The 24079-nt window shown below is 42.7% G+C and overlaps 1 protein-coding gene across 4 annotated transcripts in view; it reads right to left on the minus strand.

Annotated features, from left to right (window-relative positions):
- Positions 1-3867: 3867 nt before the first annotated feature.
- The window catches only part of chd3 (chromodomain helicase DNA binding protein 3), a 37815-nt gene continuing 17603 nt past the window's right edge, over positions 3868-24079 (minus strand). For 3 of the 4 annotated variants that reach the window (XM_068728181.1, XM_068728182.1, XM_068728179.1), the window contains exons 30-40: positions 23809-23971; positions 23533-23690; positions 22703-22901; positions 22458-22571; positions 22231-22362; positions 21707-21815; positions 20580-20712; positions 15945-16140; positions 15004-15167; positions 14582-14708; positions 6121-11415 (exon numbers count right to left, since the gene is read on the minus strand). In XM_068728181.1, coding sequence (XP_068584282.1) covers positions 11153-11415; positions 14582-14708; positions 15004-15167; positions 15945-16140; positions 20580-20712; positions 21707-21815; positions 22231-22362; positions 22458-22571; positions 22703-22901; positions 23533-23690; positions 23809-23971 — 1758 coding nt within the window. In that variant the 3' untranslated portion in view covers positions 6121-11152. Of the gene's footprint in view, positions 6046-6120; positions 11416-14581; positions 14709-15003; positions 15168-15944; positions 16141-20579; positions 20713-21706; positions 21816-22230; positions 22363-22457; positions 22572-22702; positions 22902-23532; positions 23691-23808; positions 23972-24079 lie in introns of those variants that run through there. The other variant, XM_068728183.1, reaches the window with a different exon arrangement.

Consider the following 24079-nt stretch of genomic DNA (forward strand, 5'->3'; position numbering starts at 1 on the left):
GTTTCTCGGTCACGTTGTCAGACTGTCACTTCTTTATTTTTCAAAATGAAATTCCTTCCATTTTCTCATACGCCGCTGCTTTCTGTAATATCCCCCGCTACAATACAAACAGTGTGTATTTCTAGCAGTGGGTTCAGCACTCCCACTCTTGTTTATAAGTAGTTTTTGTGGACGGACCGCACTGGTTCCTCCTCAGCACTTTACTGCAGCGAGCGTAGTGTTTTTAATTGGAGCCAAACAGTCGTGTTTTCAAATGGAAAAAATGTAGACCTTATATCCTGTGTGATTTCCTCATTGTTTTCCTCTTCTTCCTTTTTGTGTCTCTCTCACCCTCCCCCCCACCACCCCATCCCACCACCATCACACCCCCGCGCACCTCATATTTCCCTGTCAGCACTGATCAGACACACACACACACACACACACACACACACACACACACACACACACACACACACACACACACACCCCAGCGACCATCTAAATTTTCACTTCCTGAATCTGAACCTGAACCACATAGCTGAAGGTCTTTGAGAAAAAACATGCACACACACACAGACTCAGACACACACAGTCTCAGACACACACACACACACACACACACACACACACACACACACACACACACACACACACACACACTTCCCTGCCCCGATTCCTATTTTTGTAAATGTCAACGTTTATTATCACATTGAGAAATTCTTGTGAAGAAGTTTTCTGTAAAATTATGATTAATGCAATGCCTGGGCGATTTTTTTTTTTTTTTTTTTATGTCTTCTGAACTCACTCATAACTGTTGAATAAACTTTTTTTATTGTTGTTTTGGAAACAAGTTTGTTTCATGAAATAGTCTAGAAAAACCGCTTGTGTGCCTCCAAAAAATGTGAGCAGAAAAAGTAATGAGTTGTATAAAATGGAATAAATTGGATGGGATGTACAATAAATTTAAAGCTGATTTGAAGCGTATCGATATTTTGTATTGACAGATGGTCAACAATTGGCAACTAGCTTTGGAAAAATATGTCAAAAATAGTACCACACCTCAAATTTATCAAACGACCAACTTTTATCACAGCTGCATCAAAACAGACAGTGTAACGGGTCCCAGTGTAATTCCTGGGTGACCCCTTCACAGGCCGTGTTATTTGTGTGGGTGTGAGTTGTGAACAGTTGTATTTTTCCATCTCAGATTGAGCTGAAGGTAACCAATGCAAACCAATAGAGAAGCAAAACTTACAGAGAAAAGTCATGAAAAAAAACACCACACAACTTTATCTTTTTTTTTTAAATCTTGTGATGGCGAGGGTTTGGCCTCTCAGTTTAGGAATCACCACTGTAATTAATCCAGTCATGCTCGTTATATTTAGCATTAAACTCAATTTATTGAGCTATAGAGATACTGTAAATTAATGTTAGAATATTTTATTCCAGAATCTGCTAGGTCTGCAAGTTTGATTTTCCGCAACACTATATAAATAATGTTCTTCTTACATCGCAAAAAGTACCTCTGACTCCCATCTGAAGAGTGAATACGACATCATTCGGATTAATTATACTTTCAACAATATCAGTTAAAATGTCCTACAGTTTGCCATTTAAGTACATTCTGAACTTTCAGCGCATAAAAACGTCACGCCTGAAACATAAATGTCTGAATGTACAGTACAGAGGAGCATTCACAGGAAACAGTCAATATATCCTCCATAATGAACCTGTCAGTGTGCACAGAAAGGGAGTCGTCCTAATCTCCGGACTCGTCCACCATGGGAAATGGACTCGCGTTCACACACGACACACACATGCTTACACACACTGATGGCAGAGGCGCTCATGCGAGGTGTCAACCCGCCCACAGCGATCTAATCTAAACGCTCATCCACGCACGCTCACCCCGACGGCACAGCCTTTCGGGAGCAATTTGGGGGTTCAGTGTCTTGCCCAAACACACCGGGCCGGGCTTCAAACCACCGTTCTAGTGATTAGTGGACGACTTGCTCCACTTCCTGAAGCCACAGCCGCCCCACAGGGGCCTCTAGGAATCATAAAGCTAAGATAACAGTAGGGTGACTCCTAACTTTTTGGTCATCATGAATCACTAACCATCTGCTCCTCAAGGTTGTTATTATGTGTGTGTGTGTGTGTGTGTGTGTGTGTGTGTGTGTGTGTGTGTGTGTGGGAGAGACATTAGGAAGTGTGATGAAGGCCTGTGAAGAGGAGACACTGAATCACTGCATCGCTCTCACAGCCGCCCACATCTCCTCGCGTACACACAGCGTCCACAGACACCAGAGCAGATTGACGGCAATTAATGATCCCTGAAGACGACCGGTTGCTAAATTAGAAGTGATGTTTTTGTATTTGCCTTCATTCATCAACCAAATAATAAATGGGAGTACATTTTCTTCTGCAAAGTGGTGCTTCAACCTTCTTTCTTTTTTTTAGCTAAATGTTCTATTTTTCAGCCTGTCAGTCCACAGGCTTTTATTTACACTCGGGTCTGAATTAGTTTGATGTTAAGTTAATAACCTGATAAACGTTTCACATGAAGTTGAAATATTCGCAGGAAATGGCACAGATAACATTTGAATTTAAGAGAGAGAGAGAGAGAGAGAGAGAGAGAGAGAGAGAGAGAGAGAGAGAGAGAGAGAGAGAGAGAGAGAGAGAGAGAGAGAGAGAGACCACAGCTGTCTCTCCTCAATGTTTAAAATACCATAAAGCATAAAGTCCTAAGTACATTTAGAAGTCACGGCTGCAGAATACAACGTATATTAGCATTTAGCTAGTCAGTATTTTAGCCTACAGTCAGCATGTACCTGGTCTTATCATCGCGGGTGTGTTTGATTTGGGTCTCATGGCGTGCTGGGTGGGTGGGTTTGTGCATTAAATCAGTGATAAATATGAATGCAACTTTTAAAACAAAAATGTTTTGCTATAAGGTCAGCATGCTAACATGTCTAGCAGGTACAATGTACCATACACATAGTCTACCATGTTAGCATGCTAACATCTGCTAATTAGGACTAAGCCTAATTATAGCTGAAGCTGAAGGGAATGCCATTAGTTTTGTGGGTATTTGGTGAGAAACTAATGTAAAGACAGTTGAAAACATAAACAACACACTGAGACTAAAGCTTAAATAGTACGCACTGCTGCATGCAGTATGAATTCAAATGGAATAAACCACTTCCTCATAACATGGCTTCTTCAACTTTGACCCTCTTGCTCATGTTTCTAATGTGCAAAGGATTGTGGGTCAGAGTAGTCAGGAAAGCATTCTGCAGACCGGTGACCGGATGTAGTAGAACATCCTGGTATTTCTGTCATGCATACTGCATGCAACAGTGCGTACTTTGTAAGGGCAGCTGCAGTGTGTACTAAAAGTAAAAGTATGTGATTTGTATTCGTCACATGGGTTTTGCCACAACTTGCAGCAGGAGCTGATTCTATAAACTCCAATGGGAGAAGTGAACATGAACACAAATTATGAACTAACATTTAACTCACTTACGAATAGTCTTAATGCTGAATATGGATGCTAGCTGTGTAAATATCTTAAAAGGCAGGAAGTGTATACAGTTTTAAACCATTAGCATTGCTTGTAATGTATCCTATTAACTAAACTTAGGAAAAATTTGACCTCATCATAGCGCGGGATTAAAAGTCAGGGGATCACCAAAATGATTAGAATGTATCCTCTAGAATAACTTGAATATCTGTAGCAAATATCATCTCAATCTTTCCATTATTTACTATTTATTCCAATAGTCTAGTTGCTGAGAGAACCAAAATAACGAACCAACCAACATTACCATCCCGTGGTGAAAGGTATGACAATGTGTGTGAAATACAAACACCATCTCACAAACATACTCCCAGTGCTTTTTATCATTTCATTCAGTTTTATTACAAACAAAAAAAGAAAGAAAGAAAAAAAAAAAAAAGAGGATGCGTCATCATCGACATGTTTTACTGCCACTCATCATTCGATTGGCACCACTACATACAGTGACACAAGAAAATGAACACAGAAAAAATCTGGAGAGAGGACAAAGTAAAAGTGGGGGGGGAAAAAAAAAAGAACTAAGTGCTTTTAACATTTTAGTTCAGGGGTTGCAAAAACTTTTGTACGGAACATAATTGGTAAAATGGACTCTGACTACTTCCTGGGAAGATCAGCGTAACATGTCCAGGGTTCATGAGATAAATTAACTCCTTCAGGAACTATCTTTTTTTATTTTTTTATTAAGTTTTAACTCAAAGCAGACTCTGACTAGGATTTACAGGTTGACATCAGGTTCTTAATTCAGCTCGATGATTTTACATTTGTTCAGCTATGTTTAAGGCGTTTTTTAATGATGCGGTATATAAAATGGATTTCCAGCCTTCGATTTTCCAGATAATAACTGTGTATTTTTACTGGGGTAAGATAGTATACATTTTCTTTCCGCTCATAGAAGCATTTAGGGTTACATATGGCCTATTTTCTATATATGTATATGTCATTTGCAAGCCCCAAATCTAAAACGTAAGCAAGAAAAACGCGTTTCCTTGTAATATATCTACCTCTGAAGTTAGCTCAACTTCTTCGTTTGCGCTCCCTTGCAATTATAGGACGAACATGGCAGAGTGGTGCGTTCGAGTGTCGCACGCACTGGATCGTTTTTTTTTTTTTTTTTTCGTAGTTTCTCGTTACAAAAAAAACGTCTCTTTTGGTAGAAGCTCTTTCTCAAATAGCAAACGGCGAGGAACAACGGCAACATCGACGACGATACTCATAATCGCGAGAGTAAAAACACAAGAGAACACGAATGAGCTGTTTAAATATGCAAAGTATATCACAGGATTTTGTAGAAAGAAAGTGAGAGGGGTTGAAGGGAGGAGAGGGAGAGGAGGGGGTCGTCAAGAGGAGTGTTCAAGGTGACGGATGGGTTTTAATAACACTGACTTGCTTATGAAAAGGTTATAAACATTCATAGGAGGTTTCTGAAAAATAGCATCATAACCCCCAAAATACCTCAAAGCTCTTTACATAAACTAGAACCCGGGAAGCGGGGTGGGATGCCGGCAAATAAGTAAATGTGGTCGAACGAGTCCTGAATATAATTATCATATCTGCGTGTTTTTATCTGAACATGTACCATTGGGGGGGGGGGAAGCTAAAAAGAAACCTGGAGCTGCTCAGACTGAGAAGGTTCAGCCTCTTCTGGGAGAATTAGAAACAGTATTAAAACGACTGTAGGCACAGCTTGACGCCATTTTTTTTTTTTTTTTTTGTCCTTTCCACGAGACAGCATTATTGTGATTAGCGCATGCTTCAGGGGATGGAGTGTTTTTTAGTTTCACATGCAGCTTCCTGTCAAGAGGAGGAGGAGGAAGAAGGTTACATGGTTTATTGTGAGATCTAAATGTTTCTAGGATTGAGGTGGGTTGAGCGTGTGTGTGTGTGTGTGTGTGTGTGTGTGTGTGTGTGTGTAGCTGAGGTTAGAAGCATCCCAAGAGGAGGAGGCCTGTGTGAAGAGGCCCACTTATGAGGAGTATAATGGTTTGAGGCAGACAAGAAAAGGTCACATGAAGTTATGAGACAATATGGACTGTATGTACTGTAGGTGTGTGTGTTTGTGTACTCTATGTGTGTGTGATTGTAGTTATTAGGGGTGTACCAGTCTGCAAAGTTTTAGAAGACGTGTGTGTGTGTGTGTGTGTGTGTGTGTGTGTGTGTGTGTGTGTGTGTGTGTGTGTGTGAAAGAAGCAAGTATACAATCACAAGCGGGGCAATAAGTGCACCCTAAGCCAGTCAATTAGTTTTAATACTGGATGTGTAGTTCAATGTTCTGAACATTTGCGTTTACCACGATATCTTTGTAACAGATGGTTTACGGTGTGTGTGTGTGTGTGTGTGTGTGTGTGTGTGTGTGTGTGTGTGTGTGTGTGTGTGTGTAGTCTAGTCGTCGATACAGATGACCTCTCCGCTGCGCTGCTCCCGCCGGTTGACGAGCATCTCTGCTTCCCGCTCCTTCTTCACAGACATGGGAGGCCCGTTCAACACTGCAGGGGGAGAGAGAGAGAGAGAGAGAGAGAGAGAGAGAGAGAGAGAGAGAGAGAGAGAGAGAGAGAGAAAGAGAGAGGGGGAGAGACGAGAGAGTGTGAGTTCAGTTCACTCGGTTCACCATGAAACACGTCTTCGGCCTCGATGATTTCTCCCACACACGCTGAAAAACGGAAAATTCCAGCTCGAACGGGAACAAAAAGTGACCTGTAACAACATAAAAACATGCAGCTTCAGAGGGGCTGTGAGTCCAGACCCTATTCAGTATGTGAGACATCTTTTAGATATCTATGGAATCATGTATACGGTAGAGTACTACTACTACTACTACTACTACTAGTCTATGTTTTGTGGATGTTTCTTAGGTGCATGTTTCCAGGTAATCCAAGCAGATCGAGTCATTGTTTCACAAGTTATGCAAAGTTGTAACCCTAACCCGGGAAGGGATCAAACAGAAAATGGACTTGTCTGAGCGGGATATCTTCGGTTTTCCACTCACAATTGAGTTTATTGTACGATCCTCTTGAGGACATCAGCATCTTTTGCCGCGGAGCTGACAAGACAAAAAGGGAACCAGAAGAAATGACGTCCTCCTCTGCGACACGAAGCAACGTTTATCTAAAACATGTCTGCCGCTGAAATGGGAACCTGCCGATCATCTCGCCGTTGTTTTTATTTGTGATAATGCAACCGAGGTGTCACAATGAAAGTGCGTCCAGCCTTGCTTATATATACTTTGATCATCTTTATAATGAGCAAACTTGCATATTACAGTTAATCGATGTGTCATATTACATTATACAGTATCATGTTTACAATAATGATAGAACCCCAGAATGCATAACTGTTAACCTGGAGAAAGTGAGGCCTGCAACGAGCAACACACACACACACACACACACACACACACACACACACCTACACAGACAGGCACATGAGGTCACAGACACACAAACGCACGGAAATGAGCTTCTTTCTACACGTCTGCACAGCTGGCCAGCGAAGGGATCTGAGGCTCCCACATTTGTGCGCTATCATGAATCTGCTCAGGGAGTGGAACGGCGAGTTTAGCGCTCCTTTCAAAACAAAGCCAGGAATAGACCAACAGCGCACTTCTCTCACTCGCGCCACGGGGAAAGATAAATTGTCATGACACCCCCGTGCAGATCAAAGCTGCGATAAGGAGTGTATTGAGCTGAGGACGTTTGGGAGGAAGAGGGGATGGGGGGGGGTGTGTAACTATGTGTGTGTCTCTAGAACCAGAGGTGGGGACCACTTATGGGGAAACTTGTGGCATTTTGCCAGCGGAGGCCAACAGAGGGAAAGAGGAAGAAGAGAGACGGAGTCAGTGAGCGCGCGTGTGTGTGTGTGTGTGTGTGTGTGTGTGTGTGTGTGTATGTGCGTGTGTGTGTGTGCGTGTGTGTGTGTGCGTGTGTGTGTGTGTGTGTGCGTGGGCGGACAAAATCTGATAAGAAGCAAAACAAATCGAGGTGAAGACTGGGTGAAAGAGCACGAGGAATTAGAGCGAGAGAAAAAAAACAAAACAGAGGAGACAGAGGACATAGACGTGGAAGAGAGAGAGAGAGAGGGATGATGAGATGAAAAAAAGAAAAGAAAGAGTGCTCTGGAAGAAGAGAGGATGAGAAAATAGAGCCTGTCCGATGCGTCGCCATGGCTAATACAACAGCAAGACAGTGCTGTGCAGCGATGCAAAAAGATGTGATGACATAGTTTCTCCACTAGAGAGCGATTATAAGTACATTTTTCAACTGCTTAACGTCCCGTTCGGTTCATATTTAGATCATAAATGTTTAAAAAAACAAATTAAAAGGATGCTTATTAAAATATATATATGGTTAATTAAAAAATGATATATACCGCCTCGTCAAGATGCAGCTTACGTCCACGTCTGTCCTAAATTGTCTTTTGACACTTGTGTGTCATAATTAGCATATGAATTATTGACTTATGGCCATTAATGTGTTTTCTGAGGTCACAGTGAACTTTAATAACCAAATTCTAGTCAGTGGATCCTTGAGTTCAGGTGGACGTTGGTGCCAAATTTTGAAGAAGCTGCCTCCAGACATTCCTGAGACGACGAGGTCACGAGAACGGGACGGACGGACTGACATAGAAAATATAATGCCTCCGACGGGACGCGTAATTAAAAATAAATAAATAAGCCAATATGTTTTGGCCAGATAACAGAATCGCTCTGCGAAGACAAATTCACTCTGCAAAAACTTCACATCCATCCGTCCAAACTGCTCCATCTCTGTCTTCACACAGGTCCCTTCTGCTTCACAGTAGCAGCACACATTGTTTAACACAGACGAAGTAGGTTGGCCGTGATATTTGCAGCTACAGTAAAAAAAAAAAATATATATATGATGAATCCAACAGCCCACACCTGGAGATTATCTTAAGGAATTCCTCATATTCATCTACTACTCCTGGAACTCTGAGACTTCGCTGGATGGAGCGTCTCGAGTCCAGAAAAGGCAATAAAAACATTCCTGGCCGTCACGTCTCTCCCTGTAGGTCCCTCTACTATCTGATAGAAGTGAAAGCTGCCATCTTGGCAGGAGACGCAGGTTTTTTTTTTTTTTTTTGCTCGTTCGAGAAGCTTTGCATGAGTGTATCGTTGCCAAGAGCTTTCATCAGGAACAACCTTCTGCCTCTGAACTGTCAAGTGTGCAGGAAACTAAAAAAGCACAAGTTTGATTTCTGGATTCAAAAGTCTGTTCAGCTGCGACTTGAAAAGATCTGCATAAATCCATGTGTTGCAAGAGTTTGTAAGTAATCAAACAAGGATTGCGCTCTGCAAAAAAAAAAAAAAAAATGGATTTGCATGCACGTCTATACGCTCGGTGTGTAAAACGCAAATGTTTTCTTGAAGGCAGCGCACCATCTTGTGGGGTTGATATTCATGATTCATATTGACATTGATTGATTAACGTGTGCTGCCTATTTAAACGTCCGGCAGACAAGGAGCAACATCACCGTTCATTTGGAATTGTGTGCAAGTTCTCTCCTTTTACCTCCGTTTGGGTCTCCACCAACTGAAAACAAACAGCTGCCTGCAGCTGGTCAACGCCGTCGATGAGACCGGCGAGACTGAACGGAAACAACGAGCTGAAAGATGATGAAACGTTCTGCTGAGAGGAAGAACTAATATTCTCGTACGGTTGCTTTGTGTTCGGATAACATATTGTCACGTTTTGTGGAAAACCTATATTCGCCCCGATATTGAACGTTTTAAACGATACTCAGTTTTGATTATAAAAATGCTACCATGCACACAAACACATGTATAAAAAAAACCCCACATTCACAGCATTCCTCAACCTTCACACAAACAGTGCTCATCGCAGGCCGCACCACTGCCACACGTCTCTGGTCTTTATGTCCTTTCAGCTTTAAAAAAAAAGGGAAATATCACTCGCTTTTAGCTTAAAAACACTCATACGGCCGAGAAATATTGGGACTGTGAAAGCGATCGTTCGCCTCTCTTCCTCCCAGAAACGAGGCAGAAAAGGAGTTCGCCCTGCTCTTTAGTCTGGGATGTCACACTGAGCTGGAAAAACGATGACACAGTCCAGAGTGTTTTATTTTCTCGGGGATCGGGGGACATTTTCCAGCGTGGAATCCATCACACTGTCACAATGAAGAAGCTCGAGGAACCGAAAAATGTCTCCTCGAGCTTCAAAGTGAGTCTCCGTCTTTTTTTCTTCCGATGACAGATTGCAGTCTTTAGCTTCGGGAAGAGCAGCTCGTAAATACAGATATATATATATTTATTTTTTTATTTGCAGCGATGAGCCTTGTGATATTGTGATCAGTGGAGTGATATTCCCCTTTAAGCGACCCCCATCCACCCCACCCCCACAAAAAAAGGTGCAATAGTAAATATGCTTTTGAATACAGTACATTTCTCATTTGGGCCAGAGCAACGTTGCTACTGACTGTTGGACAAAGGCAACGTCTAAGTGTTTTATGTCGACGGTTCTTGTTTCTATGCTTGGTTGGACTCAGGAATGCTCGAGCTGAAGAGTCCATGGGAAATGTTTTATACTTAGAAAACGCTCTTTTCCCCATCTTTTTGTCTTTCTTTCCTTTTTTTTTCCTGATAGATAATGTATCTAATCTAAAATAATCTCAGTTCATCCCTTTCTACTTAGAGTTAGGACTTCATCTGCCTGCTCTAGGCAGATGAATTAAGTTCTTTGCAGGTTTTCAGGTTGTGTGTGAGGTCCACAGTGTATATAGCTGTATATATATATATATATATGTGTATTTATATATATATATTTATGTGTGTGTGTGTATGCGTGAGACTGAGAAAGAGAGACGGCGGGATTGAGGCCTGTGGAGGAATGAGGGAGTACCGGGTCAGAGCGAGGGGACGGGCTTGTTCACTCAGCCAGCGGATGAAGAATTGATCCGGGGGGAAATCTTTTTCGGCGCAGAGGGAGAAACAGAAAAAGAAAGTCTCGAGAAATCTGTCTGAGGCGTTTTAGAAAGAAAAAAAAAAAAAATCCTTCTTTGTTCTGCATTCTTCTCCATTTCGGCCTTCATATCTGAATTCCTGAAGAACCTGTGATTGCATTAACATACCGTCTTTTTCCTCCACACTTCAGTCCAGACATCTTTCCCCTCTTTTTTTTTTTTTTTCAGTAGCGCCATTTCTCTTTACGCAAGGATTTGTTTGTTCCAGACAGGTCATCTCTCTTTTTTTCTGTCCCCCCCCCCCACGCATCATTAGTGCTTAATCTCAGAGCCAGCTTTTCACCTCTCCCTTCTTAGTTTGCCCCCCCCCTCTCTCTCTCTCTGCAGTTGATTGCTTGTTTTCTTTCAAGTGCCGCCACGTCTTTTCACTTTTCATGTCCTCTCCTTTTTGCCTCCCGTCTTTATTCGATCCATCCAGTGAGCTTTACTTCTCCCCTTTCTGTTCCTCACATTCCCGCAGTGTCAAAGTGCTCTGTCCTTGGGTCCTTTTTTGGACTTCTTTCTCAGGCATTCGTCTCTCCTTTTCAGCTTTTCACTGTCTCCATTTTTTGCGTTACATTCCTGGATGTTTCATCCAAATGTCCCCTCATCCTCCCCTCATGGTTTCTTTGGTCGGCCGTTGCGCGGCAGGTTCTCCACCGTGTTGCTGAGGCGGTACTTGACTATGATGCTGTGCACCGTGGACTTGGGCATCCTCAGCTCCTGCCCGATGGCCCCCTCGGACTTGCCGTCCTTCCAGAGGTCCACCACCCGCTGCCGCTGCACCACATCGTGCTCCTTGGTCTTCTGGCAAGCAGCGTTTGGCCCTCCGGCGGCTCCCCAAACAGCTCCCCCGGTGGCCCCAGCAGCGGCGGCGGCTTCTGTGGGGGCAGACAAGCGGCAGACTGTAGTGGAGACTCGGAGAGGGGGGAGCAGGATAATGTCACACTTTACTGGTCCCCGAAGGGGATTCTCTTTTAGTTTGCATGCCTCCCTTCCATGCAGGGAGGTCAGAGTTCAAGGGGGGGGGGGGAGTGTTACTGGAGCTGGCGGGGCCGTTCAGTGTCCTGCTCAAGGACACTTCAGCAGGACGGGTGCTTGCAGACACGGGGGGCTTGAACCAGCGTGCTCCACTTGCAGGGCAATCTGCCTAATTTCTACGTCCCTAAAGGAGGACGTTTTGTCTAGAATGTGGGACTCCTTTTAGTGCAGATGAGCAGCGTCCTCATGGCAGTACTGATGGCTGAAACAGGTTTTCCAAAAAAAAAAAAAAAATGCAATTCAAGATATTTTTGCCATGCGTGAGACAGCACAAAACAATCCTTCATCGGAGCATTGGGTGTATCATTACATTTTTCAGTTTACAGAGTGCAGCTAAAGTAGTAGATGTGTAGTTGAAGAAGTGCCACGGCAGACATGCATATTTCTGGATATGTTTTGTGTACTCAAGTGAGGGAGCTTCTCTCAGGAGAGGGCTATTAATGGAGGGAAGCTAGGAGGTCACCAAATCAGGAGAATTCTGTTGTTTTAACTCCGTCCATTTCTCCGGCTCACTTTTTTTCCCTCCCCGTCCGAGTCTAAAAAGGTCAGGAACCAGCGCGACCCCAATCAAGGCCATAAACGTGGCCTCATTCCTGCCGCATGCTTCGCAGCCCCTGCCAGAGTTCCAGGATGTCCCGACGGCACTGGGCTCGGCTGGGCAGCTCGCCGCGAAAGGCCCCCGCAAAGCGAAAAACCCACGAATCAACACGGCTCACGGGCGCGACTATTTCTGAACAGTCCCAGCGCCGGGGCCCAGCCCTCCGCCGGTTCGCGAGTCACAACACGGCGTTTACACAACCAAACTCCCTCTGTGGTTTTCTGTCCCTCTCAAAATACCTTGGTACAAAGTCCGAATGTTTTCTTGGCACGGCCAGGCACCGAGCATAATGACATTTTCAGAGATAGGCCCTGGCTCGCTAGAATGCAATGCCTTTGACAGATGTCTCAAGTCTACAATTACATAAATTCAAGATACACTGAGTGAGAGGCAGGCACAGCACGGAGAGAGCTGGGTGTTGTGGGGGGTTTTTTTAATTTTTTTTTTTAGGGCAAAGCTATTGGGGAATATCGGGTTTTACCAGTTATCTCTGCCACATCGCTGCTATCCAAACATCTCCGAACACGAACACACATGCAGAGCGAAAGAGAGCGTCTGGTGAGCATATGCTGTTACCAAAACCAATTACAAAAAGAAAATAAATTCACAAACTGCCAGCGCGCGGACGGAGTGCAGGCGGGGAGAATTGGACAAGAGGCCACAACAGATTCTGTCTTTTTTTTTTTTTTTTTTTTAAGATTCTAAAGCTTTTAAATCAACCAGTAATGAGAGACACCGTACGACTTTACAAGAGAGAATAAACATGTTTGAAAAGGAAAACACTCCCCAGACAGGTTCGATAGCACTGCGGACTGCGCTTTGTTGTTGCACAATGTGTCGTTACTGCTGAGCTTTGAGGTTTTGAGGTTAGGACATGTTAAGAGATGAAAAAATGCCTTAATATAGCAATGCAGCACGTTCGTGTTTGATTTTTGGTAATGTCTATTTCAGGTGTCTGTCTGGCAGCCACATCAGAAACTCTGCTACAGATGTGTTTTTCCAACATGGACTCCCTTCTGGATTTTTGCACATTTCACAAGTCGAGCCGCTCAGGGAGACAAAGCGTCTTCTCAAAGTGTTTCAACACAGAGCTGCTTTAGAAGCCATCAGGTAGTTCTCTTCTCCGCATATTAAAGGATTACATTGAAATTCAAGAGATGAATAACGTTGTACTTGATCACAGAACTGTGGCGCGTAGACATTTTTCCTGAAAAACCACATTCCCAGAGTCATTTTGATTCTCTTAACGGAATGTTGTTTTTTTTTCCCACTACAACATAACCATATAAAGATGAAAATTCCTCAGATGATATCTTTAAATAGAAGAAACATTTTGGACTGGTTTTGCCCATCATCAGTGCAAGTTGCCAAGTAATCAAGTCCAGATCTCTGAGGCTGCAGTTGTGCTCCTCTGTCAGAGTGTCGTGGCGGCTCTGGAGCTCTGCTGGAGCTGATGAGCCCACTGAGGCTGCAGCAACCACAAGAGCTGTGACCAGGGACCGTGGGCTGCTTGAGCTTTCTCGCACAGATTTCGGACGCCGCTCGAGATTGTTGATGGCAAAATGAAACATGTACAAAGTTGAGGTATCGCTCAGTCTCCTTTCAGTGATGTTAGACAAGAAACATGTTGTGTTTCACTTCCACAAAGTTGTGAGACTTGCAAGAAATTAATGAAAAAAATCAAAGCAGCTTAATATTCCCGTCTCTAAGTACCTAGTATGGCTCAAGCTCCAAAACGCCGGATCCTACATTTCCCATAATGCAACGCAGTCTTTCGTTAAGACGCTCCGCACCTGCGCCTGTCAAACTACACGCCCCCAGTGTCTAATGCAGGCCTTCTGTTATAATCCATCTTTACTTTGATACTTTAGTATTTCCTGCTTGAGCTCGCAGAGCCACTTCCTGTCCAAATCTTCCCATAATTATCTTCTAGCACAAAGAAAAAAAGAAGACAGAATATTCAAAGGACTCCTTCTTCACCGATGCAAGGAGGCATAAATCTGACTCAATCTGCTAGTTTGCCAACTGTCAAAACAGATCAAACAAACTGGTATTCTTGAATAAATTTCCTTCACTACTATAATTATGGATGCCTTAATACCTTCTGATGTTTTTTATTACTGACTCTCACACCTGCACAGGCAGGTGAACTCTTAACTGACCCCTTAAGCAGTTCCAAAGTAAGATCAAACATGTTTTCTGCACATCGACTGAGATCTCAAAAACTTAAAATGCTGATTTCTAGGGCACCATCTAAAACATATTGTACCTGTAATTCTGTCGTATATTTATAAACCTCGAGATCCTCTCCTGTCTGCACATATTCCCCTCACAGTGACGGATCCGACTCCCGACCAAGCCGTCAGTTGACAGTAGCAAAGGATGTGAATGGAGCTTCAAACACTGACCTGATATGAAGGATCCGGGCCCCATGTGGCTGTAGTTGGCGCCTCCCATGAGTAGGGCGCTTGGGGGTGCGGGGGTGAAGGGGGCTCCGTAGTTGTGAGGGATGGCGTAGGGTCCTGGAGGTATGGGCTGCGCAGAGGAAGAGAAATTGTTGTTTTTGTGCATGTCGGATATGATTTATGAAATTAGGGGATGTGACAACGAGATAAGTAAGATAAATCACTTTGAAGTTACGCAAGCGGACAAAAATAAATCTGCCAACTAAACAGTTGTGGAAAATCCACAGGTGGGTGACAAGATAATGGGCTCTGCTATTTCATTGGCCGTCCTCCATCTATTATTTTTCCAGCGAGTGCAGGCAGCTCGAGCAGGTTTCATCTTGTGAGTGTTTTAAGAGTGTGTGTTTAAAAAGCAGGCTTCTGACCGGGGGGGTGTGCGTCTCAGTGCCCTTGCTGGCCAGGCGGCTGAGGATGCTCCTCTCGGACATTTGCAGGCGGGCGGCGATGGGCGGGACTCGGGACAGCGTGGCCGGTAGCCGGGTCACGTCGGCCTTCATGTCGCTCAGCAGCTCCTCCAGCTGGTTCAACACTGCAACGACGACAACGGCTTCTTTTAACCCTCCTATTAAATCACGTCATAATTTATTAGGATACTCTATTGATGAAAATTGTTACTTCAGAATCAACGCTGGAAAATGTCCAGGGTCACACCTAACTCAAGAAAGGAGACGCAGAAACATCTCCCGAGTTCTTTGAAAGTTATTGGTTATATCATCATTTACAGGTTCTGAACACTATACATAAGTCTTTATAAAAGTCTCCTCTTTACAGAGTTTTGTGGATTTCTATTTCCAAAATAGCACATTTCTCCTATTTTTAAAAGAGGTTTCACTCCGTCACCACATCCCTACATGGAATTAATCACTGATTAGAGACCAGCAGAGTCGCTTTGCGATATGATAAAATATGTTTATGAGCGCTCACGAAGTTCAGCACCGTTTACGTGCAGAAAGACAGAAACTACAACTACTGTGCGCTGAGCGTGTTATCCTTTCGACAGAACAATATAAACATGGACAGACTTGCCAGAGAACCGGTGAGGAAATGTTTGGGGCTATCACTTAACAGCGTGTAAGCTTATCTGCTTCAGTCAGCTCCAGGCACAGTGATATTGTCTCTGCAGGACTGATTGCACAACAGCACTGTGAGATGTGTATCTCTCGTTTATTCCACGCCTGCGATTATCTGTTTGCCAATCTTTCCCCACTTTGTCTAAATCTGCCTGGCTCTGCCAAAATGTGTTTGTTTTTAAAGAGAGAGCTTTTTTTTGACCCAAATTATTGGCATCGTCCCATCATTCCCTGACCTTTGTGCAGGACAGCGTTGGCTGGCTTGTTCCCCGCCAGCGACTCCTTGCTGAGGTGCTGGTGTGACTCCGCGAGGCACTCCACCTCCGTGAAGCGCGCGTTGAGCGCCATGGCCGGGTGGCTGGGGTCCTGCGTCATGTTCAGGTAGGCGGCCCGTCGCAACTGCTCCTCTATCACCAGCGCCTGCTCCAACAGCTGGAGGACGAGAGGTCAAGTACTCACTCGGTCAAGTGTTCTGTTTGTCTCTTTGTCAAGCATTGCTAGGCCCATGTACTTTTATTGTTCTTGTATGTAATTTTATGTCTTATATGGACCCTGAGTCTGAAATAAAGTTTGATTGGTTGATTGAAGCAGTATCATTCTTTCTTTGTCTTTTTCTGCTGTACTGCAGTTTCATTGTTTGGTTAGATTTCATGTATCTTTTATCAACCGTATAAGAGCATTTTATTATCTTTCTAGCTTTTTTGTGTCTGTTATAGATGTATTGATAACCTTAAGGGTGAATTTTTCATTCACAAATGCTGATTTACTTAAAGAAAACCCTTTTGGCTCGTGAATGCGATTTTGAAGGGCTTTTATTTTGAAATGCTACATCAGAATGTCCTGGTTCCTTCTCAGTGAAACCTTGAGGTGGTCTGCTATCAACCTGAAGTGAAACGATGTTGTAACTATGCACCATTTCCTCAAAAATCTAATCTGAAATTAGACAAATTGTGTCATGTATGTCATTTGAAGTTAGCTCATGCATGCAATTTTGAAGGGCTTTAATTTTGAAATGCTACATCAGAATGTCCTGGTTCTCTCTGAGTGACACCTTGAGATGGTCTGCTATCAAGCTGAAGTGAAACAATGTTATAACTATGCACCATTTCCTCTAAGATCAAATCTGAAAATACACAAATTGGCTCATGAATGAGATTTTGAAGGGCTTTAATTTTGAAATGCTACATCAGAATGTCCTGGTTCTCTCTGATTGACACCTTGAGATGGTCTGCTATTAACCCGTTTCAGATTTTCCTTCATTTTCAGGCATATAATGAATACTCAACATGGCGTTACATTGCACAAAGAAAATGTTTTCTTGTTATTTCTCTTTTTCCTGTTAATATTTTGATTCATAAGCTACGATTCCACCTTCTATCTCTATTGTTTTACACTATTGTATTGTAAAGAGACAGAAAACAAAATGGTTTACTGAAGAATGTATTCTTGATTTAGTTCCAAGATCATCCTTGCTTGTCTCAATTTTAACAATTGGTTTAATGATTTACAGCTGTGAGAAGCTCGATTTCTGTTGTGCAGTGCACTGTGGGATACCACTGTCATTTTTCCAGTGTGGAGACACAACGTACTCAAACCTGCTTATAATTAGTGTCAAGTATTGAGAATTAGTCTCAAGTTATTTCTGAGAGCAGTTAAAGGTCTGTACCAGTGTTTTACTTTGCAAATAGGGTGAATTTAAGAAGTAGTATTTACTGTTGTGACTTATATATGTACAATATCTAAAAATGAAAACAGATACTTTGATGATGATTTGAGATACAACAGTTACATCAGACTTGTTCATCCATAATTACTTATACATGGTACGTCACAGAAGAATCTTGTATGAAAGTAGATTCTTGCACACTGTGCTTGACATTTAATGAATGAGTGCATCAAACTAGCCATAAGTCCAATGAAGAAACTAAATTCACCTAATATGAAAAATGTATGTAAATAAACACATTCTAGATGGAACTCACCCACATTTCTAATAAAAGGAAAACTGAAAAACTAATGTGTATTCCTTACTTCACATTTAAACACAGAAACAGACAAAAATGATGTTTAAAAAAAGCTTTAAAAGCTCTTATAAGTCTAATTCTTTAATCTGTTTGCACCCTGCTCTTATTACATTCCATCTCTTTTGGATATTTTTCAACAATATATCAAGCTTCATACAGTCGTGGGAGTGTGTTTGGTAAAAAAAATGATTTGTTAAAGTTTGTTACACAACAGTTCAAAGAGGAAATTACAGTAAGAAAGTTATATTTGTTGCTGTCTTGATGGCAGATTTCCACAAAAAAAGAAAAGAAATCTCCAATAATTTAGCAAGAGAGATAAGGAGAAAAGTGAAAGAGACAGAGATACAGTAAATGAGGATGTTGAGGGCAGGAGCTGAAACATGTGAGCTGCTTAAAAACAGGATGAGAGCTCTTCCAGAAATGCAGCGGTCAGCAGTACCGCCGAGCCAATATGTGGGTCTAGGGGCATCTGTCATCCGACCATCAAACAAGTCAGGTGACCGAAGAACACTGCGAAATGTTCCTAAAATAGTTTGTTTGCATGAAAGTAGGGCTGGCACCGAAAACACTTCTACCCACAAGGGCCCGTTATGAAAATTCAGAAATTCAGACAGCCAGTGCCTCCCTATCCCGTACAGGATATGTGTTTTCCCTGTGTCCACTTAAAGTCAATTAAAATACCACGACAAAACTTTATCCGGTCAACCATAAAAACCTGGAGGACATTATGCAACATCTGAAATCCTCGTCCTGCTGCCTTGATATTCTGCCAACGGGCTTTTTAAAAAATGTTTTAAATTGCCTGGCCTCAGATCTTCTACAAATTGTAAACATGTCTCTTCTCTCAGGTGTCTTCCCTTAGGCCCTGAAAACTGAAAGCATCAAGCCACTAGAAAAAAAATAAAAAAAATCTCGACACGTGATTAATAAACAATTAAAGGCCCATATGAAACCACTCGTAAAATCATTGAAAAGAAGAACTTCTTGGCACTTAAGAGCTGTTTTGATGTCTTCCAGTCAAGGTTTTCGACCGCACCACAGCACTGAGCCGGCTCTTGTTAAGGTCCTCAATAACAAACACTTAAACACAAACAATGGTAGAATTTCAGCTGCATTTGACTCGGTCAACCACAACACATTACTAGAGTGGCTGGAAAACTGGGCGGGACCTCCTGGAACAGTAACTAAGCCGGTTCGAATCATACTTGAAGAACAGGGACTACTTTGTGTCTATAGATAACGACACATCTGAGTGGACAAATATGACATGTGGAGTTCCCCAAGGCTCCATTGTGGGGCCACTTCTGTTTAACATCTACATGCTTCCACTGGTTCAGATTATGGAAAACAACAAAACAAGTTACCATAATTATGCAGCCGACACACACGTTTACATAACCGTATAACCAGGGGACTGTGGTCCAATACAAGCACTGAGTAAGTGTATGAACAAATCAACAAACTGGATGTTTTCTTCAATTAAACAAGGACAAATCTGAAGTTGTTTTTGGAGCCAAGGTGGAATGTTTAAATCTTCAATCAGCATTGTTAAGAACCACAGACCAAGCCAGAAAACTTGGTGTAGTCATGGGCTTTGTCCGAAATCACTTACTACTCACCATATAGCAAAATATCCCACAATGCATCATTAAAAGTAGTGTACAACCGATGGTCCCTAAACAATTTATACCATCATGCATTGCGCTGAAGGAAAAAGCAGACGGACGATAGGAAAGAGATTCAGACAAATCCATGAGTTGTGGCGTGAAAATAAGCACAATACCAATGGCCACAAAGTACTTTGTATTTATTTTTTGGGGAAAAATATGCTTATTAATTCCACACCGACAACATCAGAGCATACTTTTCTATCCTAACCTTTGATAATAAAAGCCCTAGACATATGCGCTGCATCACTGCTTACGTTCACTGCCAGCATTCCACTAAGAGGCAACTCAACAAAACAGCTTGTTTTTTTGTTTTTAATAAAAACAAAAATGTACGTCTGTATTTATTATGGACGGTCTACCAGCCTACGTTGATCTGCCAAGTCTTAATTACAGGTCAGCAATGACGTAATAATCAGCGCAGAGAAATTGACCAAAGTAGTGTCACTATATAGTCCTCTACATAGAGCTCCCTGGATCGCGAGCATAGGGAGAAGTGAATGAGTGAAGGATCTCAGACACAGCCACCGACTCAGACCTGAATTTCAACAGCCGCATTAAGAGGATTACAACGTCAGCCTGCTATCGCCTTAAGAATATATCGAGGATTAAAGCACTTATGTCTCAGCCGGATTTGGAAAAACTGGTCCGTGCATTTATCTCCAGTAGACCCGACTGCTGTAACGGCGTCTTTATGGCTCTCACTAAAAAAATTGATTAGACAGCTGCAGCTGATTCAGAACGCTGGATCACATCACACCAGTTCTGAGGACTTTTCGCCGTCTTTGTCTGCCAAAGAAGTTACTTAAAAATACTACTGTTGGTTTATGAAGCACTGAATGGTTTCCGCCAAAAAAAACATTTTTACGTCTTTTATAATCAAAGCTGAATATGTTTCTTTCAGCAGCTGCCTTTTATTAAATCAAATAATCGTTTCTTACACTGCGCTGTAACTTTCTTATTTTATTTAGCTTATCTTAATTTTCCACTCTCTTGGCACTTTAATGACTGTTTAAATTGTATTTGAATGTCCTTTTTTGGTGTGTTTCTTTTGCTTTTGATGTTTAATGTAAAGCACTTTGAATTGCCTTGTTGCTGAAATGTGCTATATAAGTAAACGTGCCTTGCTTTGCCTCGTCTAGTGTGTTACAGGCAAGGCGAAGCTATCGTCTCGTCTTACCTTGAAGCGTCGAGCCAGGAACTTGTTCTTCATCTCCAGGAAGTTGCCTTTATTCGCCTGCGATTTGAAAGGCTCGTTGACGATGGCAAACTGGGGGTCGTTCTGGATGTCCTGCCACCGGGCGTAGCCGTGACTGGCACAGGGGTCAAGGATCACGTAACACTTTTTTGCGCAAGAGACAGCGGGAAGCAGCACTGCGTGGTCAAAGTAACAGGGAAGCTAAACAGGGAAGGTTTTCCAAAACTATTTTTCAGAGTTCAACATTTTGGAAAATAAGTGTACTTTCTTTCTTATTGAGAGTTAGATGAGAAGATCGTCACCGCTCTAATGACTACAGAGCTGTAGCCAGGAGACAATTGGCATAAAGAACAAAGGAAAACAGCTAACTTGGCTCTGTCCAAAGTTTTAAAAAAAATATGCCAATTATGCAATTATAATGCCCTTAAACCACAAACTGTAGAGTTTACGTTTCTGTTTTTGTACGGATTAATTGGACTCCAGCTTCATACTAAAGATCATTAATGAGAACTCATTTGCTTAATGCGTTCACAAACAGAAATATAAAAAACGACATTTGACTATTATGAGCCAGCCAGGCTCGCTGTTTGCCTCTGCCTCCAGTTTTTATGCCAAGTGAAGCTACAGACATGAGAGTGCTATCAATCTGACCCTTAGAAAGAAAGCGAATGTTGAGCCAAAATGGAGCTTTTCTTTTGGGAGCTATTCCTGAAAGCTGAACATTGATTTTTAAGGGGTGATTAACTAGATTTTATATCTTCATAAAAATACAAAATTGCAGTTATTTTAGCCCCCCCCCAAAAAAAAGGCTTGAGGCAGCTTCTGAAACAAAGCATGTCCCTCTTTTTATTTCAGTCTAACTACAGCTCTCATGATTAGCGTACAGAATAATGAAAACAAAGTTTTATGTGAATGCTGCATGGCCTTGATTACCATAATAGCGGGAACAACATGAACTAAATGACCCACTCCATTGGCTTCCAGCAGACACAGTTTGCTGTTTACCGAGCTCTGGCTGGCTTGTTGACTTATTACGTCGGGCTTCTGCCGGCTTATAGAAAAATAAACACATCGGGGGTCATCGCTCGGGCAACCGCCGTCAAGGATACATCACGATTCCCGCCAGCAGCCAGAAATCGTGTCGGCGGTGCCAGATCTCGTTCATCTTCCCCGAGGAGATGGCAGCCCGCTCCTCGTTCTGCCAGAGAGTGTGCAGCTCTGCGGGGCGAAGCCAACACAATATAAACATGAGGCAGGTCTCAAAGAGAGGGCTTGGCTCACTGAAACCTGGCTGCAGGTGTTTCCACGGCACAAAGAGCTTTTCTGGGTTTGTGATCAAGGTGGAGATCACTTTGGCTTTTATACAGAAGCTCTGGAAAGCATAGGGGAATGCTTTTATTGTTTGTTTTAGTTGTAAGTTTGATGCTATTTTGACTGCTTAGTCACTTGTTTGGACATGTTGGTAAGTTATTTTTACCTTTACTCCCCTCATCTTTCAGGGATTCTATAGTTTTAAACAATGCAAGACATGAGTTAAGTCCCGTGCAATTGAGTGCCTTACATAGAATCTTTAAAATGCATTAGTGTATAAGCTACCACATAGATCAACCACTGCGGGTGAATCGGTACTGACCGGTGAAGCCGCCATCTGCGATGTTGAACATAAAGCGAGGTCGCTCGATGGGAGGCCTCACGTTGCCCTTGGGCGCCTCCTCTTTGGCTGCTCTGACTTCTTTCCCAGCATCCTTTTCACCTTTGACCTCCTCTGTTAATGGAGAAAGACGGCGAACTTATTCATTTCGCAAAGAAATTGTGCTGGTGTGTTTACGGCAGCGTACTATTGCAGACGGTAAAGCGTACCTTTCTTCACGTCAGACACCTCGCTCTTATCCTTGGCATCTGTCGCTTCAGTTGCTGTAGGTGTCTCTTCCCGCTTTTCTTTTTCCTTCTCCTCCCCCTCCCCCGTCTTTTCTCCTTTCGCAGGAAAACAAACATTACGTTAGAAAGGACTTTTAGCTCCACACAAACCTGTTTCATCTGTTTGTGCACGTCGGATTTCATCAGACTGACTTATCAAGTTTCTTTCCTTGTTTTGTTTTTTTTACCTGATTTCTCGTCTTTGACCTCCGCATCTTGTTTCGTCTCTTCTTTACTCTCCTCCTGTACTTTTTTCTCCTCTGTCGTGGCGACCGGAGAGTCACTCGTGTCTTTCTTCTCCTCCTCTTTCAGGTCGCTGTCCTCTTTGCCTTCGTGTCTTTGACTAGGGGACACATTTTGTGATGCGTCTTTTGTCGAAGAGAGAATCTATGGAAAGAAGTCAGTCATCGAGTTTGTTGTTGTGTGGTAAAATCTTCAAATGTCAGCTTTTAATCAACTGTTACAGAACTGAACTTAATCATTATTAAGCGATGTATTCTGATTACAAAGTATATAGTTTATTAAACAGGCCCCATCAGTGACTCTGTGTGATGTAGCCTTTTTCTATTCATTTCATTTACTTAACATTTTCCAGAGCATGCTGTGGTGGTTTCTTAATGATACGAAAATGCCGCCATGATTCCACAGAAAGCATGAATTACTTGAAGTCTGCGCCCTGCGCCCTACACAATAACAACGGACGTTTTGATTTTCAAGCTGTATGAAATTGAACAGAAACCGGTGGTCGACTGGAAGGAAGAAAAAAAAAAAAATGGATAGCACGCATTTGAAAATCGTTGAAAGTAATGTAAAGTCTATGGGATTTGTGTTAAAACCCATGCAAAAAACACTGGAATATGACTTAAAAGAGGCATAAAGCTCTTTTATTAAAGAATACACCGCGTCTGACGTAGGATGCAAAAATAGAAATCTATATGAAAATGTAAAGAAACAATGCATTAATTGGCTGACGAAGACCACGCTGTAACCACAGAATGTAGATGCGTCAGTGTCCCACCTCTTCAGGGTCTGCAGTCCTGTTGCTGTCCACCTCTTTCCCCTCATCCTTCTCCTTCGCTCTCTCTTTGTCTGCCTGGGCCTCGCTTTCCTCTTTGTCCTCCTCCTTCTCTCCCTCCTTTCCGTTCTTTTCCAGCTTGTCTGATGGAGCAGGGGTCGCTGCACACAAATACAACTCCAACTTTATCTGCTGCCCTTTACACGGAGCGCCCCCTGCTGGAACTGGTAAATGTGACCATGTGTGTGTGTGTGTGTGTGTGTGTGTGTGTTTGGTTACCTGGCTTGGAGGTGCAAGGTGTGTTGTTATAGCTGGCCTCAGAGGTGGGCGTGGTGGTCTTCACGGCAGGAGAGGAGGCCCTGGAGGAGGACTTGTCTAGGATGACCTCAGGCTTGAGCTCTGGAAGACTCCACCGCCCGTTGATGTGCTCAAACTCCTGGATCTGGATAAGAAACAGTCAGCAAAATAAAAAAATAAAAAAGCTTGGCATGCGCTCACTTTACCTAATACCACCTTATTTAAACTCACCACCCACATGCCCTGCTCGCCT

Source organism: Cebidichthys violaceus, unplaced genomic scaffold (genome assembly GCF_023349555.1).
Source record: "Cebidichthys violaceus isolate CVI_PGR_0920_01 unplaced genomic scaffold, fCebVio1.0.p SCAF_41, whole genome shotgun sequence".
NCBI classification, from domain to species: domain Eukaryota; kingdom Metazoa; phylum Chordata; class Actinopteri; order Perciformes; family Stichaeidae; genus Cebidichthys; species Cebidichthys violaceus.